This window comes from Lissotriton helveticus, chromosome 3_2 (assembly GCF_964261635.1).
Source record: "Lissotriton helveticus chromosome 3_2, aLisHel1.1, whole genome shotgun sequence".
In the NCBI taxonomy this organism is placed as follows: domain Eukaryota; kingdom Metazoa; phylum Chordata; class Amphibia; order Caudata; family Salamandridae; genus Lissotriton; species Lissotriton helveticus.
In genome coordinates this window covers 382,510,252-382,525,152 of record NC_136062.1, presented here as the reverse complement: position 1 = coordinate 382,525,152, position 14,901 = coordinate 382,510,252, and the positions used below count along the sequence as shown (strand labels likewise).

The window sequence follows — 14,901 nt, the reverse complement described above, 5'->3', positions numbered from 1 at the left end:
GACCTTCACGGCATCGTTGTAGGCAATGCCAACAATCTCGGTGCAAGTTATTGCTTATACACTTTATACAAATGCTGCAGTTAGTCCGTCGAGCCCAGGTGCTTTTGAGTCATCTAGAGTGTCAATAGCTTGAGTAACCTCCTCTAGGGTGAGTGGCACAATGAGGAATTATCTCTGGCCATCCTAAAGCCATACCATGGCAATATCTGCCAGGTATGCTGAAAGTGTCTCAGGGTCATTACTTACCTGAGAAAATTAAAATTTTTGTTAGTAAGTACAGAGCGTGGCCATGATACGTTCTGTGCTCCATTCTGCGCTCGGAGTTCTGCAAAATAATTGACCAATCTGTTGGGCCGTAGAATGAGAGCAAGGGTGCGGAAAGGTCGCTCGCCCTCACAATAGCTATGAGCTTGGGTGTGTTTACTCTGATATGCGGTTTCCCGTTCTGCAAACTTGCGATATTTGGCCAGTAGTTCTGTCCATCGAGTCAGTCCAGGCGCTCAATCAATCTCCTCACTACGCTCCAGCTCCTGCAGTTTTGTTTCAATCTGACTTAATTGCATGCGGATATCTCTAAGAATACCCACCTGCTTGGAGATACACACCCCTCTTATGAAGGCCTTAAAAGCCTTTGATGCCACAGTTCCTGCATTGTGCTAAAAATATTCAAGAATGGACCTATGAAGCTCACTACAGAACACTTGGTCACGAAAGCGAAACACACCCTAGAAATGCCAGCTGAACTCGAGGCCACGTCCATATGGAATCTGAAGTTTCAATAATATTGGTTTGTGATCTGAGAGTATTCTAGGGAGCACTGTTATCTCGGATATCCACGAGTGAGCTGTGGCCGACAATAGCAACTCGTCTAATTGAGACGAGACCAAAAGGGGCGTATCCGGATTGCGTAGGGTAATGGGTACGCCATACATCATGCAGCATATAAGTGTCGATGATGTGACGGAGTGCATCTCGGGTCCTGGGTTTGTCAGACTGGTGCGTGCTAGTGTAATCGGTGTGCAAACAAAGTGGCAAATTAAGATCGCCACCAATTATAAAATGGCCCACCACAAAGCTGTCCAATCGTCCAATCGGGAACAGAGGTTTAAAAGAAAATCAGGGTTGTCAGTGTTAGGGGCATATATATTGACTAATAATGTACTCTTGTCTCCCAGCATTCCATGTATTAGCAGATATCGGCCTTCCGTGTCCGAGTTGTGTGAGTGATAAAGAAAAGGTACAGTTTTATGAATTAAGATACAGGTACCATGCGAGTAGTACCTATAACACGAGAATATCAATGTGTGCCACAGTTCCTACCAAATGTATGTTCAGCACATGGGGAGAAATGGGTCTCCTAAAGAAAAACAATTTTAGCTGAATATCTATTAGGATAAGTCAGTACATGTTTACCTGTGCATGGATTGTTAATTAGGGGTGGGCGTCAAATTCCGGTCCGCTAGCGGAAATTGCGATAATTTGACATTTTCGTGTTCCGCGGAGAGCGTGAAAATGTCAAAATTTCCGCAATCTGCATCTTACCGGAAATTTTTGTCTTGCTCGCGCTGTAAAAAACCACATTCTCGCGCGAGCGCGATTGCCTTACCTGAATCCCCGCGTTCGCCGACAAGTTTTCCTGATCCGGTCGCGTTCTCCACGAGATGTTGGATTGTGGTAGCCATTTTGCGTAAGAGAACCCAAACACATCATATCCAACGCGATCAAGTTATTTTGGTCGCGCCGGTGGAAGTAATTTGATGCTCAAGAACTCGAATATGTGAAATTTTCAATTTGGAGAAGAATATCAGCTCTAGCAGCATGAAACCTTCTGGAAATGATGATTTGGATGAAAAAAATCCTCAGATTGACATTTGGCTGTTTTTTTTTGTGCAAGGAGTCCTTTTTAGGTCGAGACTGGTGTAGGCTGCGGATGCGCAGTCTTGTCAGGGAGACTTAATGTCTCTTAGTAGCGATGTTACCCCCGCCCCTCTTCTCCATTGGCTGGCCTCCTAAATGCTGGCCAGCCATTGGAGAAGAGGTCCCAATGACGATCTAAGCCCCGTCTTTTTCGGATTGGGGGTGTGTTTTTTGCGTTTCTTTCTCTGTGATGTCCTCAGTCCAAAACACGCCCCCCAATTGCAAAAGGACAGGGCTTAGAGGCCAATGGCAGCAACATCAGAGTCAGAATTTATTGATAGTGATAAATACCACTGAATTACTTGCTCTGCGAGAATAGAACCTGGAGGTGTTCAACAAACTGACATGTACGTCTTTAACTATATTCAGAAGAAGTATTCATCTGTAGCATATTTGTTCAGTGAATGGCTATACTGTAAACAGTTAATTAATAGTTAATAGTTAATAGTTAATTAGCGTGTTGAATCCAGGTTGATGGCTTTTGGGTTGGGGAAACACGAGTGTGCCCCGCCATTTTGGAACTGTCTCCTGTTCTCAGCACATCCACCATCACATTTACACTCACATCCACCACCAAGTCCACCACCACCAACCACCACATCCAGCACCACATCCACCAACTCCACATCCACCACCACATCCTCCACCACCACATTCACCACCACATCCACCATCACCACATCTACCATCACATCCACCACATCCTCCACCACCATATCCTCCACCACCACCACCACCTCCACCACCACATCCACCACAACCACATCCACCATCACCACCACATCCACCATCACCACCACATTCACCACCACCACCACATCCACCACTACCACATCCACCACTACCACATCCACCACATCCTCCACCACCATCACCGCCACCACATCCACCACCACATTCACCATCACATCCACACCCACCACCACATCCACCACCACCAACAACCATCACCACCACATCCACCACCACAACATTCACCACATCCTCCATCACCACATCCTCCATCACCACATCCACCACCACCACATCCACCACCACCACATCTAACATCACCACCACATCCAGATCCACATCAACCACCACCACATCCACCACCACCACATCCACCATCACCACCATATCCACCATATCCACCACATCCACCACACCCACCATCACATCCAGTACCACACATCCTCCACCACATCCACCACCACATCCACCACCATCACATCCACTACCATCACATCCACCACATCTGCCACCACATCCACCACCACCACATCCACCACCACATACAGCACCACATCATCCACCACATCCACTACCACATCCACCACCACCACATCCCCCACTTCCACCATCACCACCACTTCCACCATCATGACCACATCCACCATCACCACAACATCCACCACTACATCCTCCACCACATCCACCACCACATCCAACATCACCTCCACATCCACCACATCCACCACATCCACCACTACATCCACCACATCTGCCACCACCACAACTACCACCACATCCACCACCGCATCCACCAACACCACATCCATGACCACATTCCACCACCACATCCACCATCACCACATACACCACATTCGCCACCAATCCTCTACCACATCCACCACCACATCCACCACATCCTCCACCACCACATCCACCATCACCACATACATCACATCCACCACATCCACCACCACATCCACCACCACCACATCCACCACCACTGCCACATCCACCACCACATCTACCACATCCACCACCACATCCATCACATCCTCCACCACATCCACCACCACATCCACCAGTACCACCACATCAACCACATCCACCACCACCACATCTACCACCACCACATCCACCACCACATCCACCACCACATCCACCTCATCCTCCACCAACACATCCACCACCACATCCTCACCACCACCACATCCACCACAACCACATCCTCCACCACCACCACCGCCATCACATCCACCACCACATCCACCACCACTACATCCACCACCACTACATCCACCACATCTACCACCACCACATCCTCCACCACCACCACCACCACCACCACTACATCCACCACCACATCCACCACCACATCCACACCCACAACCACCACCACATCCACCACCACCACATCCACCACATCCTCCACCACCACATCAACCACCACCACATCCACAATCACCACATCCACCACCACATCCACCACCACATCCACCACATCGTCCACCACCACCACATCCACCACATCCACCACCACCACATCCACCACATCCACCATCACTACATCCACCATCACTACATCCACCATCACTACATCCACCATCACCACCACATCCACCACCACATCCACCACACCTGCCACCACATCTACCACCACCACATCCACCACCACATCCACCATCACCACCACATCCACCACCTTCACATCCACCACCACCACATCCACCACCTCCCCCACATCCACCACCATATCCTCCACCACCACCACATCCACCAGCACATCCACCACCACAACCACATCTACTACCACCACCACATCCACCACATCCACCACCACATCCACCACCACATCCTCCACCACATCCACCACCACCACCGCCACATCCACGACATACACCACGACATACCAGGGATACCCGCCGGGTGACAGTATAGCGCTATATAAGTATGCAAATACATACATACATACATACACCACGACATACACCACCACATACACCACAACATTCACCACCACATTCACCACCACATCAACCACCACCACATCCACCACCACCATATCCCCCACCACATCCACCACATCCTCCACCACCCCATCCACCTCCACATCCACCACCACCACATCCAACACCACCACATCTACCACATCCTCCACCACCACCACCGCCACCACATCCACCACCACATCTACCACATCAACCACCACCACATGTACCATCACCACCACATCCACCATCACCACCACATTCCCCACCTCCACATCCACCATCACTACCATATCCACCACATCCACCACCACATCTGCACCCACATCCACCACCACCACATCCACCATCACATCCTCCACCACATCCACCACCACATCCACCATGACCACCATATCCACCACATCCACCACATATACCACCACCACATCTACTACCACATCCACCACCACATCCACCACATCCACCTCATCCTCCACCAACACATCCACCACCAAATCCAGCACCACCACTACATCCAGCACCACCACATCCACCACCACATCCACCAGCACCACATTCTTCACCATCATCACCGCCACATCCACCACCACCACATCCTCCACCACAACCACTTCCACCACATCCACCACCACATCCACCACCACCACATCCACCACATCCCTCCACCACCACAACTACCACCACCACATCCACCACCACATCCACCACCACCACATCCACCATCACCACCACATCCACCATCACCACCACATCCACCTCCACCATCACATCCACCACCACATCCACCACACCTGCCACCACATCCATCACCACCACATCCTCCACCACATCCACCACCACATCCACCATCACCACCACATCCACCACCACCACCACATCCACCACAACCACATCCCCCACCACATCCACCACCACATCCACCACCACATTCAGTACCACATCCACCACCACATCCACCACCACATCCTCCACCACATCCACCATCACCACATCCATCAACACATTCACTGCCATATCCACCACCACCACTGCCACATCCACCAACACCGCCACATCTACCACCACCGCCACATCCACAACACACACCACAACATACACCACGACAAACACCACCACATCCTCCACATCCACCACCACCACCACATCCACCACATCCACGACCACCACATCTACCACATCCTCCACCACCGCCACCACATCCATCACATCAACCACCACCACATGTACCATCACCACCACATCCACCATCATCACCATCACCACCACATCCACCACATCCACCACCATATCCACACATACACCACATCCACCACATCTGCACCCACATCCACCACCACCACATCCACCATCACATCCTCCATGACATCCACCACCACATCCACCATATCCACCATCACCACCACATCAACCACATCCACCACCACCACATCTACCACCACCACATCCTGCCTATGCATCCCCCACAAGAATTACAAATGGATCCCCCGGCACCGTGTCCATGTCGGGTGGGAGGCTGGTGTCAATGTCAGTTGGGGACACAACCGGCATCAGAGGTGTCGCCAATGGATTCGGATATGGAGGTAGTGTTGTAAGGTCGACTGGCACTGATCCGGATCCAGGCCTAGATCCCTGGGGGCCCTACAGAGACTAGGCAAAAACCACTGGCATCAAAGGCCTAAAACCCCCAGCCGAGTCCGCTGGGCCCCTAGGTGCGCTAGCGTAGTCAGGATGCCCAAAGATGGAGTGGAGGGCTTCATGAAAGCTACAAAGTTGGGCTGGGGTAGCTGGGTTCCCAAGGAGGGTTTGAGTTGAAACAACCGACGGGGAGAACGTGAAGAGAGACAATACTTCTTCGCATTCTTTTTGTGCTTTGACTTACACAAAAACAAAAACAAAGCCTTCAACGAGGAGTGGTGGTGATGGCTCAGCGACCTCCCTCTCAAACGGGAGTGGCGTAGAACCGACAGCCGGGCCTCCAGAAGCTTTCGGGACTGCTCCCTCAAATACATCAGGGCATGGCCCGGCAGACGTAGCACGACTTTAAGTCACGCTCCAGCCACCAGAGACACACACTGCTGCACGCCTCACACTGCTGCACGCCTCACACTGCTGCATGCCTCAGACAGCATTTATGACCACATACAGCAGGAAAAATGACCCACCACAAATGGACACCAGTCTATATTTATAAAAATACGTAGGCTTTATGGAAAATAACTTTCTATGCATGTTTACATTACAAGACCATCAAGGTGTAAAATTGATGCCACAGTACTTTAGAATAACAGCAGTTTGTGAAAGTTCCTTAAAAATGCTGGATTGGGGGTCCTGTGTGCTTCGCACGAGGTGAGTGATCCCTTCTTGTTCAGTTCGTACCTTAAAAATATGGTATTTAAATGTTGCGAACCCTGCGGTCCGAGTCGCACGGTACCTGAAAGGCGGGAGTCCGTGGTGTACAGATGCGGCCCCAAGTGCAGGCGGGCCCGGGACGAGGTCTGCGGTTCTCTCGGCAGTCCGGCTCGGAGGGGGCCTCAAGGTGCGAGGCGAATGAGCAGGACTGCGGAGAAGGGGGCAGACAATCCGGAGCGTAGGCATCAGGGAGCGAGGCGTACTCTTCAGTATGCGCTGTGGAGGGGATCTTACCACGAATGCTGGTGCGGGCGGTCCGATGTGCGTTTCAGGTACGCACCGTACCGGACTGGGTGACGCCACGGCTGGTCCGGTGCGAAGGTGCGAGGGCAGAGGCGGCACCTAGCAGGGGTACGGATTGTACCGGCGGCTCTCTCGTGGTGCGGGCGCCTCTGAGGTATGAACAAACCGTACTTTCCGTTCGGGTTGCGGCTTGGACAATGCGGTTGATCTCTCAACAGGCTGGAGTTGGTCGGGAGGCGGCCGGTACGCTTCAAGCGTACTGGTGTTTCTGTGCCTCTCAAAGGGGCACCGGGCTGTTCAAGCGGCGGGGCAGACAAAATCTTTGCTTCTTAGGGAAAAGAGGGGGACAGGGTGCGGGCGGCCCAGTGGAGCAGGCGCGGCCCAGTGGAGCAGGCACGGCTCAGGGGAGAGTGGCACGGCTTGAGGCAGGGGCGGCCGGGCACGGGCTGCAAAGGGGAGAGCAAGGCACACTTCAGGCAGGGCCCCAAGTGCACGAAGAGATCAGGCAGGTCCCAGCAACTCGTCGGGAAAGTCAATGTAGAATCCAATGATCCTGGGACTCTGTTCAGGGGGCAAGCTCGTCCTCAAGCCCTTGGAGATTGTTTCAGGCACAATTTCTGCAAAGTCCATTCTAGTCTTTTCCTCTCCTTTCCTCAGCAAGGCACCCACTGCAGGCCAGTCCCCCAGGTCAGGGACAGTCTTCCTTCTTCAGCTTGTCCAGGTCCTTCTAGTTGGGCAGAGGTTCTTCGTGGTTAAAACAGGATCTGCTGTTAAGGAGCAGGGCTCCTACTTTTACACACAGTTTCTTTCGTCTTTGCAGGCCTGAGCCTGGTTCTACCCAGTTTTGGAGCACCTTGTTTTGGAGACTCTTGCTGTTTCTTTCATGGTGCAGGGCAGTGACATCAGACGCTCCGCAGGAGGAGGAGCCAGCATTGTGGTGGAAGAGCACAGCCCTATTCAGAGTCAAGGGGCACTCCTCCCACCTATCCTGGGGGTAATCCCTCTATTCACCACCTGGCAGCCCAGACTGTCCCCTGGAATCCCCCAGCCCTGTCACTCACAGAAACCAGACAGCAGATACACATCCTAGCGGAGGCGGGCTGAAGTGGTCAGGCCTGCAAATGCTAACTTTCTAAAAGTAGCATTTGCAAACACAGGATATTAAAATAAACTTTACTAAAAGAAGTATTTTATTATTCTGAGTTCAGGCATACTAAACGTGACTTTCTACCATGTTCCCTGAGCCTGCTGGGATTATAGAGTGTAATAATTCCAGCAGCCCATTCTTTCCTATGAGAACAGGTAGCCTTACAATAGTGAAAAATGAAAAATGGCTGTAATTCACTATTAGGACATGCCACACACATCAGGGCTGGTCCTACCTTATGCTTACAATGCACCCTGCCCTTGGGCCTACCATAGTGGTGACTCATATGAAGTAAAGGGAAAGTTGAGGGGCTGGCAAGTGTGTGCACTTGCCCAGCCAGCATGACAGTACCAGACTGCATGCAGGTTCTGCAATGGCAGACCTTAGACACATTTTAAAAGGCTGCTCCTGTGGGTGGCACAACCAGTGCTGCAGGCCCACTAGCAGCATTTGTATTTACAAACCCTGTCACTACTGGTGCACTTTACTGGGGTCTGATAGTAAACCAAATAAGCCAATCATGAAAATAAATTACAGGTACACTTTTCATAGGGAGCACTTGTACTGTGGCACTGATTGGCAGTGGCACAGTGCGCCGAGCAGCTAACACCAGCAAAACATATGAGGCACATCAGCAAAAAGTGGAAGGGAGTCTCACGGCAAGGTGCCAGGTCTAACACTTCCTCACTGTGCAGTTGCTGGAAGTGTCTCCTTGCTGAGAACGTCTTGAGCCCTAGCCAGGCAGAGAAAGTCATGAGTCATTCCTGCAGCAGTGTTTATTATTTTATCCACTTCCCCTTTCCCCGGTGGGATTTCTGGCACAGCGGTGTTCATAACCCTGTGGGAGGTAGCGCATAGGGGATTGGGAAGTCTTTTCTTCACAACATCGTCCCTGCTGGCTGGTACCAGAGGTCAGTGGCTTTTTAATTCTTGCTCTGCTGACACTTCCTGACAGTGGGTCTGCGAACCAAGTTCACACCAGAAAGTCCTGGAAAACAGAACAGCCAAAAAGGCCGCGCACATTTTGGATCTAGACAGTGTAGTCTCTTCTATTTGGAAGGGTGCAGAGGAAGGAAGAAGGTGGTCGATGTGATGGTCTGACCTATGTGGAACGAGGTAACCACTTAGGGCAGAAAAGGACCTAGTGCGAAGCACCACTTTGTCCGGATGACCTGCAGAAAAGGAGGCTTAGAGGAAAGAGCGTGAAACTCACTCACCCTGCGAGCAGATGTGATGGCAATCAGGAAAGCGGTCTTCAAAGTAAGAGGACGAAGAGGACAATTATGTAGTGGCTCGAAGGGAGCACACTAGGTAAGTAAGAACAAGATTCAAGTTCCACTGGGGCATTATGAAAGGAGAAGGAACGATTAGTAATGCCCTTCAGAAATCTATTTACAATCAGAAAATTGAAAAGAGAAGGCCTATCAGGCAGGTGCAGAAAAGCAGAAATGGCAGCAAGGTAGGGCCATATTATCAAGGAAGGCAATGTTATTATCGCCCGCTTTAGCGGCAGAAAAATCGGCGATAACGGGCTTGATAATATGCCCTTGTGAATTCCCATAGATGTCCATGTTAGACATTAACCTGGGCTTCTATGGGAATTCACAATCTGCTTTTTGTATGGTAATGGTGGTGTCTCTTGCCAGATTTGTAATGATGTTTTGTTTGTGCTTGTTGATGTTGGTTCTGATTTGTTTGGTCCAGTTTACTTTTTGTAAATCTTGCTTCACCAGAAGCAGAACCATTACCATACAAAAAAGCAGATAAAGGTGGAGCTTTAGTGATTATTGACACCGTGTTTTACGAGACCAAGGTGTTAGCTCATGTCAATGATGAAACCACGTACTTGAAATTGCCAAATAATCCAGTCACACAAATTGCGCAAACTTTGGAGTTGATTTTAAACAAAGCTTTGGAAATGGAATGGATAAATGCAAAGACCCAAACCTGTTTGACTACACCATACCCTAGATGTCCGGAACTATATATGCTTCCAAAGATTCAAAAAAGCATACAAGACCCTTCACTAAGACCCATAGTAAGCGGTTGTGGATCCATATTTGAGCCTTTGGGCCAATACATTGATGAGTTTTTACAAACATTTGTGCAATGATGGGTCATGTATGTGAGAGATACGGCTCATTTTCTTCAACTGCTACAGACCGTGGATTTGGAGAACCATTGTGTACTTTTGTGCTCCATCGATGTTACCGCATTGTACACTTCAATCCCATTAGCAGAAGGATTGGAAGCATGTGAATGGGCATTATTACAAACACCTCAAGTGGCAGCAAACAAAGTATTTATATTGGAATTACTGCAATTTTGCCTACGTCATTCATATTTCAAATGGAAGAGCAACTATTTTTTGCAAATTAGCGTTACATGGATGGGGTTTTCGGGTGCCCCAGCCTTTGCAAATAACTTCCTGGTGAAATTTGAAAATGATTACATCTTAGCAGATACTGTTTGGATTGAACACAATTTTTTACAAAAGATTTATCGACAATATTTTTTTGCTGTGGAAAGGGCCCGAGGCTTTGTTGATCAATAAAATTGAAGAACTGAACATAAGAAACATAAGAATACAATTCACGAACACAGTGGATAATTCCAAAATAACTTTCTTGGATGTCTTGGTACAATTGAATGAGAACAGATTGGAGACGGCGGTTTACTACAATCCGACAGATAGCAATAATGCTTTATTGTACAGCAGTTTTCATCCTAAGGCTTTACAGCGAAATTTGCCCTATTCTCAATTTCTGTGCATAAAGCGCGTTACATCTAATGAGCAGTTATTCACCCTGCAGGTGGAGAAATAAAGACAAAGGTTCCTGGCACGCGGGTATCCAAGTGAAATTGTACAGACTGCTGAGAACAGAATGCAAACAGTATCAAGGTAAACATTGATACAAAGCAAACCAAAGATGGTAAAAGAAAGGTTGGTGTTCATGTCTAAATATTCAACACAATCTCCACAAATCAAGAGTATTGTGAATACTCGCTGGGAACTTTCACAGCAAGAAGAGGATTTTCAAGGTCTTTTCGTCAATAAACCTTTGTATACTTGAGAAGCAAGAATTTGAAGGAGTTGGTTACTAAAGGCACAAAACTGCAACATACAAATCCAGGAATGAGGAAATGTTACAATTGCACACATTGCAATAATGTAATAGAGGGGTCATTCATTTTACATCCACAAATAGGCAAGAGAGTTAAATTGAAATGCCAGACTGATTGCAATTCTTCCCAAGTAATTTACAGCATCAAATGCCCCCGCGGTAAACTTTATGTAGGAAAAACGGAACGCAAAGTAAAAGTGCGTATCACTGAACACAAAAGCAGAATTCGAAATAAGACCACTATGTCAAGTTTAGTCACTCATTGGATAGAAATGAATCATACCATTCCACAATTGCGATTTCAAGTGTTAGAGTAAATCAAATTGGAATCTGATCGCGATAATGCCAAATGGCTTTGTAAAAGGGAGATTTGGTGGATCAATTTTCTTGAAACCATGATTCCGAAGGGCCTCAATGACAAAGTGGATATGATTTGTTTTCTTTAAATAGGTGAGCATCATCAACGCTACAATGCTACCACATTAGCGAGAATTCTCATAGTTCAGACTCAAGGATATACTCAACGATAGCGATAGCAATAAATCATGAGAACTTATCTGATTTATTTGTTGGGATTCTTGACAGCAGGAATATTTGATGCACAAGAGGCATACTTTGTTGACACAAGTATATTGTGCAAACACAAGACACATGATTGAAGTACAGTACGTAGGACTTAAAGGCAGAATATCACACTGAAACAAATGATTTTGAAATATTCAATGTATGCATATGACTTATTTGCTTGTTTCACTCACCGTTTTTTTAATTATTTGTGTTTGCACATTTATGTTCATTTTTATTATCAGCATTTTTTTCATTAGATGGGAACATGGTATTGTGTTTGGGCGTGTTTTTGGAGTTACAGAGGCGAGTTCGGAGGACTCCAGTGTTCAATAAAGTTTCTTGAACAGTTGACTCTTAAGATGGCCGCCGTTTAATCCTCGTAACATGAGTCTGTTGTCGATCTTTTCTCTATTATTTGACTAAGCTACAGCGTCGTTTGGCATTGTGTGAACGGTCGTGCACAGGAATCTTAGCTTGCTAGTGTTTTACTATGAAGGTACGTGAGAGAGAGACAAGGAGATTTTTTTATGGGCATTGACATTCGAGTGGGGCAGACAGTAAATTAATTAGTTATGTATCTACAGGAGAAGTTGGTCTGAAATAGTTTCGGATTGGGGAAGGATTGAACACAGGGCAGAGTGCGGCGAGCTCTGGTAAAGAAAGTTTTTCACTTGGAACATTGCTCAATCACAATCTCATATGCGGGGTGTTCAACCAGTTGTGTATGGTATCTTTGTAGAAATGAGGTTGTCGAACTACTCAAGAGGAGGGGCAGGATTTAATCGGATTGCGGTGATTGTTCTAAAATGATATTGGCTCTGAAGTGTTGAACATGTTAAGGTGATGTGAGTGTTTATGGTTTGTCAATTCAGCAGAAACATATTGTGGATGTTTAACCAAGACTGTAATTTGTTTATTTAGAACAGAGCACATTGGTATTCGGAGCACTAGTTAAAGAAGGGGAAGGAGTCTATTACGTTGCAGCGATCTTTAAAAGAGAAAGTTTGGAGAGCTGGTTCCAACAGCAGGTAACAACTGAGGCTTGGACTGTTTGATGAATTCATTGTGGAACAGCTATTAGGATTTACGTGATCGTTTGGAAGGTATTTTCAACAGAGGGAAAGAATGATGTTGTGAAGGGATCATTGTGCGTTAGTGTGAACCATAATGGACTGCTGATACAGTTAAAACAATTTTTTAGATATTTGTTTTCGATGTCTAAACACGCTGAGGCAGTTTTCAGTGTAAAATAGTTGGTGAGTAGCATCTGGTGATGCAGATTCATGGAAGTCTAATGTTTTACTGTGTGCACTTCTTCACAGCAGGCATGTGGTGGTGGTGAGAGCAGACTTCTAATTTGATCGGGTGCATGCGAAACGTGACTTGTTCTGCCATGTAATGTGCTGAGTATTGATTAAACATATGGTTTTTTTGTACATTTTTCTACAGTTCCCCTGAAGAAGGGATTTATTCCACACGCCTCACACTGCTGCTCACCTCACACTGCAACATGCCTCACACTGCTGCACGCCTCACACTGCCGCACGCCTCATGCCTCACACTGCTGCAGTGTGTAGACTCACACTGCTGCACGCCTCACACTGCTGCACGCCTCACACTGCTGCACACTGCTGCACGCCGCACACTGCTGCACGCCGCATTCTGCTGCACGCCGCACACTGCTGCACGCCGCACACTGCTGCACGCCGCACACTGCTGCCTTACTCATACTGCTGCATGCTGCACACTGCTGCACGCCACACACTGCTGCACACTGCTGCACTATTCACACTGCAGCGTGCCTCACACTGCTGCACGCCTCACACTGCTGCACGCCTCGCACTGCTGCACGCCTCGCACTGCTGCACACTGCTGTATTACTCACACTGCTGCATACTGCATGCCTCACACTGCTGCATGCCACACACTGCTGCACGCCACACACTGCTGCATGCCTCCCACCGCTGCATGCCTCACACTGCTGCACGCCTAACACTGCTGCATTACTCAAACTGCTGCATTACTCACACTGCTGCATGCCGCACGCCTCACACTGCTGTCGTAGTTTGACAGCGATTGGGTTAGCATTTACTTCAGCTATACGAGTTCTACGTTATTAGCCTGACTATATTCCGGTAGCCATTTTGTATTTCGGGCCTCCATTTTAAGTGAATGCGCTGCCTCGTGGTCAGCATGCCCTTTCGTCCTTTCTATATCCCGATGACCACTTGGTCTGCCCAGCAACAGGCAATTTTTAGTGATGGTCAAGCTTGCACATGCGTACTCCGACCACTAAGGTTAATGTTCGGTCACTACTCAGGAATGTCCCAAAAACTGACCAGTACTTGCCCTTATATGTACCTGTTTTGTTGAAATATGTGTACCGACTATTTTTTTTAAACCTCCGTAAATGTATAAAAGGAGCATGTGCTCGATGTTCGGTGTGCTACTTCTTGCATTGCCGAAGGGTATTGTTCGAATGTATCACCACCCCATGGGGTGTTAATAAACTTGTCTTTTTGCATTTCCAGTTTCCGTGCCAACTTCTATTCCAAGGTATCGTGAGTTTTGCAGAGTATGTAGGCCTGTTAAAATTCGACTACGTCAATTGGCGCCCGAATAGGGACTCATCGGCGACTCGGATGCCCGAACGATTGGAAACTCGCCCTGGACGCAATTGCTGCCACCGAGTGACCCGAGTCTTGACACCGTGGTGTTTTTCTTTTCTTTCCGATCTGACCTTCTATGTGGCGCCGGTCCTCCACTGAGATCCTGATCGTTCGGTTGTCGC

General features: G+C 48.3%; 1 protein-coding gene across 1 annotated transcript in view; it reads left to right on the top strand.

Moving 5' to 3' along the window:
• Positions 1–14,675, top strand: part of LOC144826163 (uncharacterized) — a 56,101-nt gene extending 41,426 nt beyond the window's left edge. Inside the window, exons 3-4 of the mRNA XM_078684556.1 lie at positions 10,123–10,260; positions 14,642–14,675. Coding sequence (XP_078540682.1) covers positions 10,123–10,260; positions 14,642–14,675 — 172 coding nt within the window. The remainder of the gene's footprint in view (positions 1–10,122; positions 10,261–14,641) is intronic.
• The last annotated feature ends 226 nt before the right edge of the window (positions 14,676–14,901 follow it).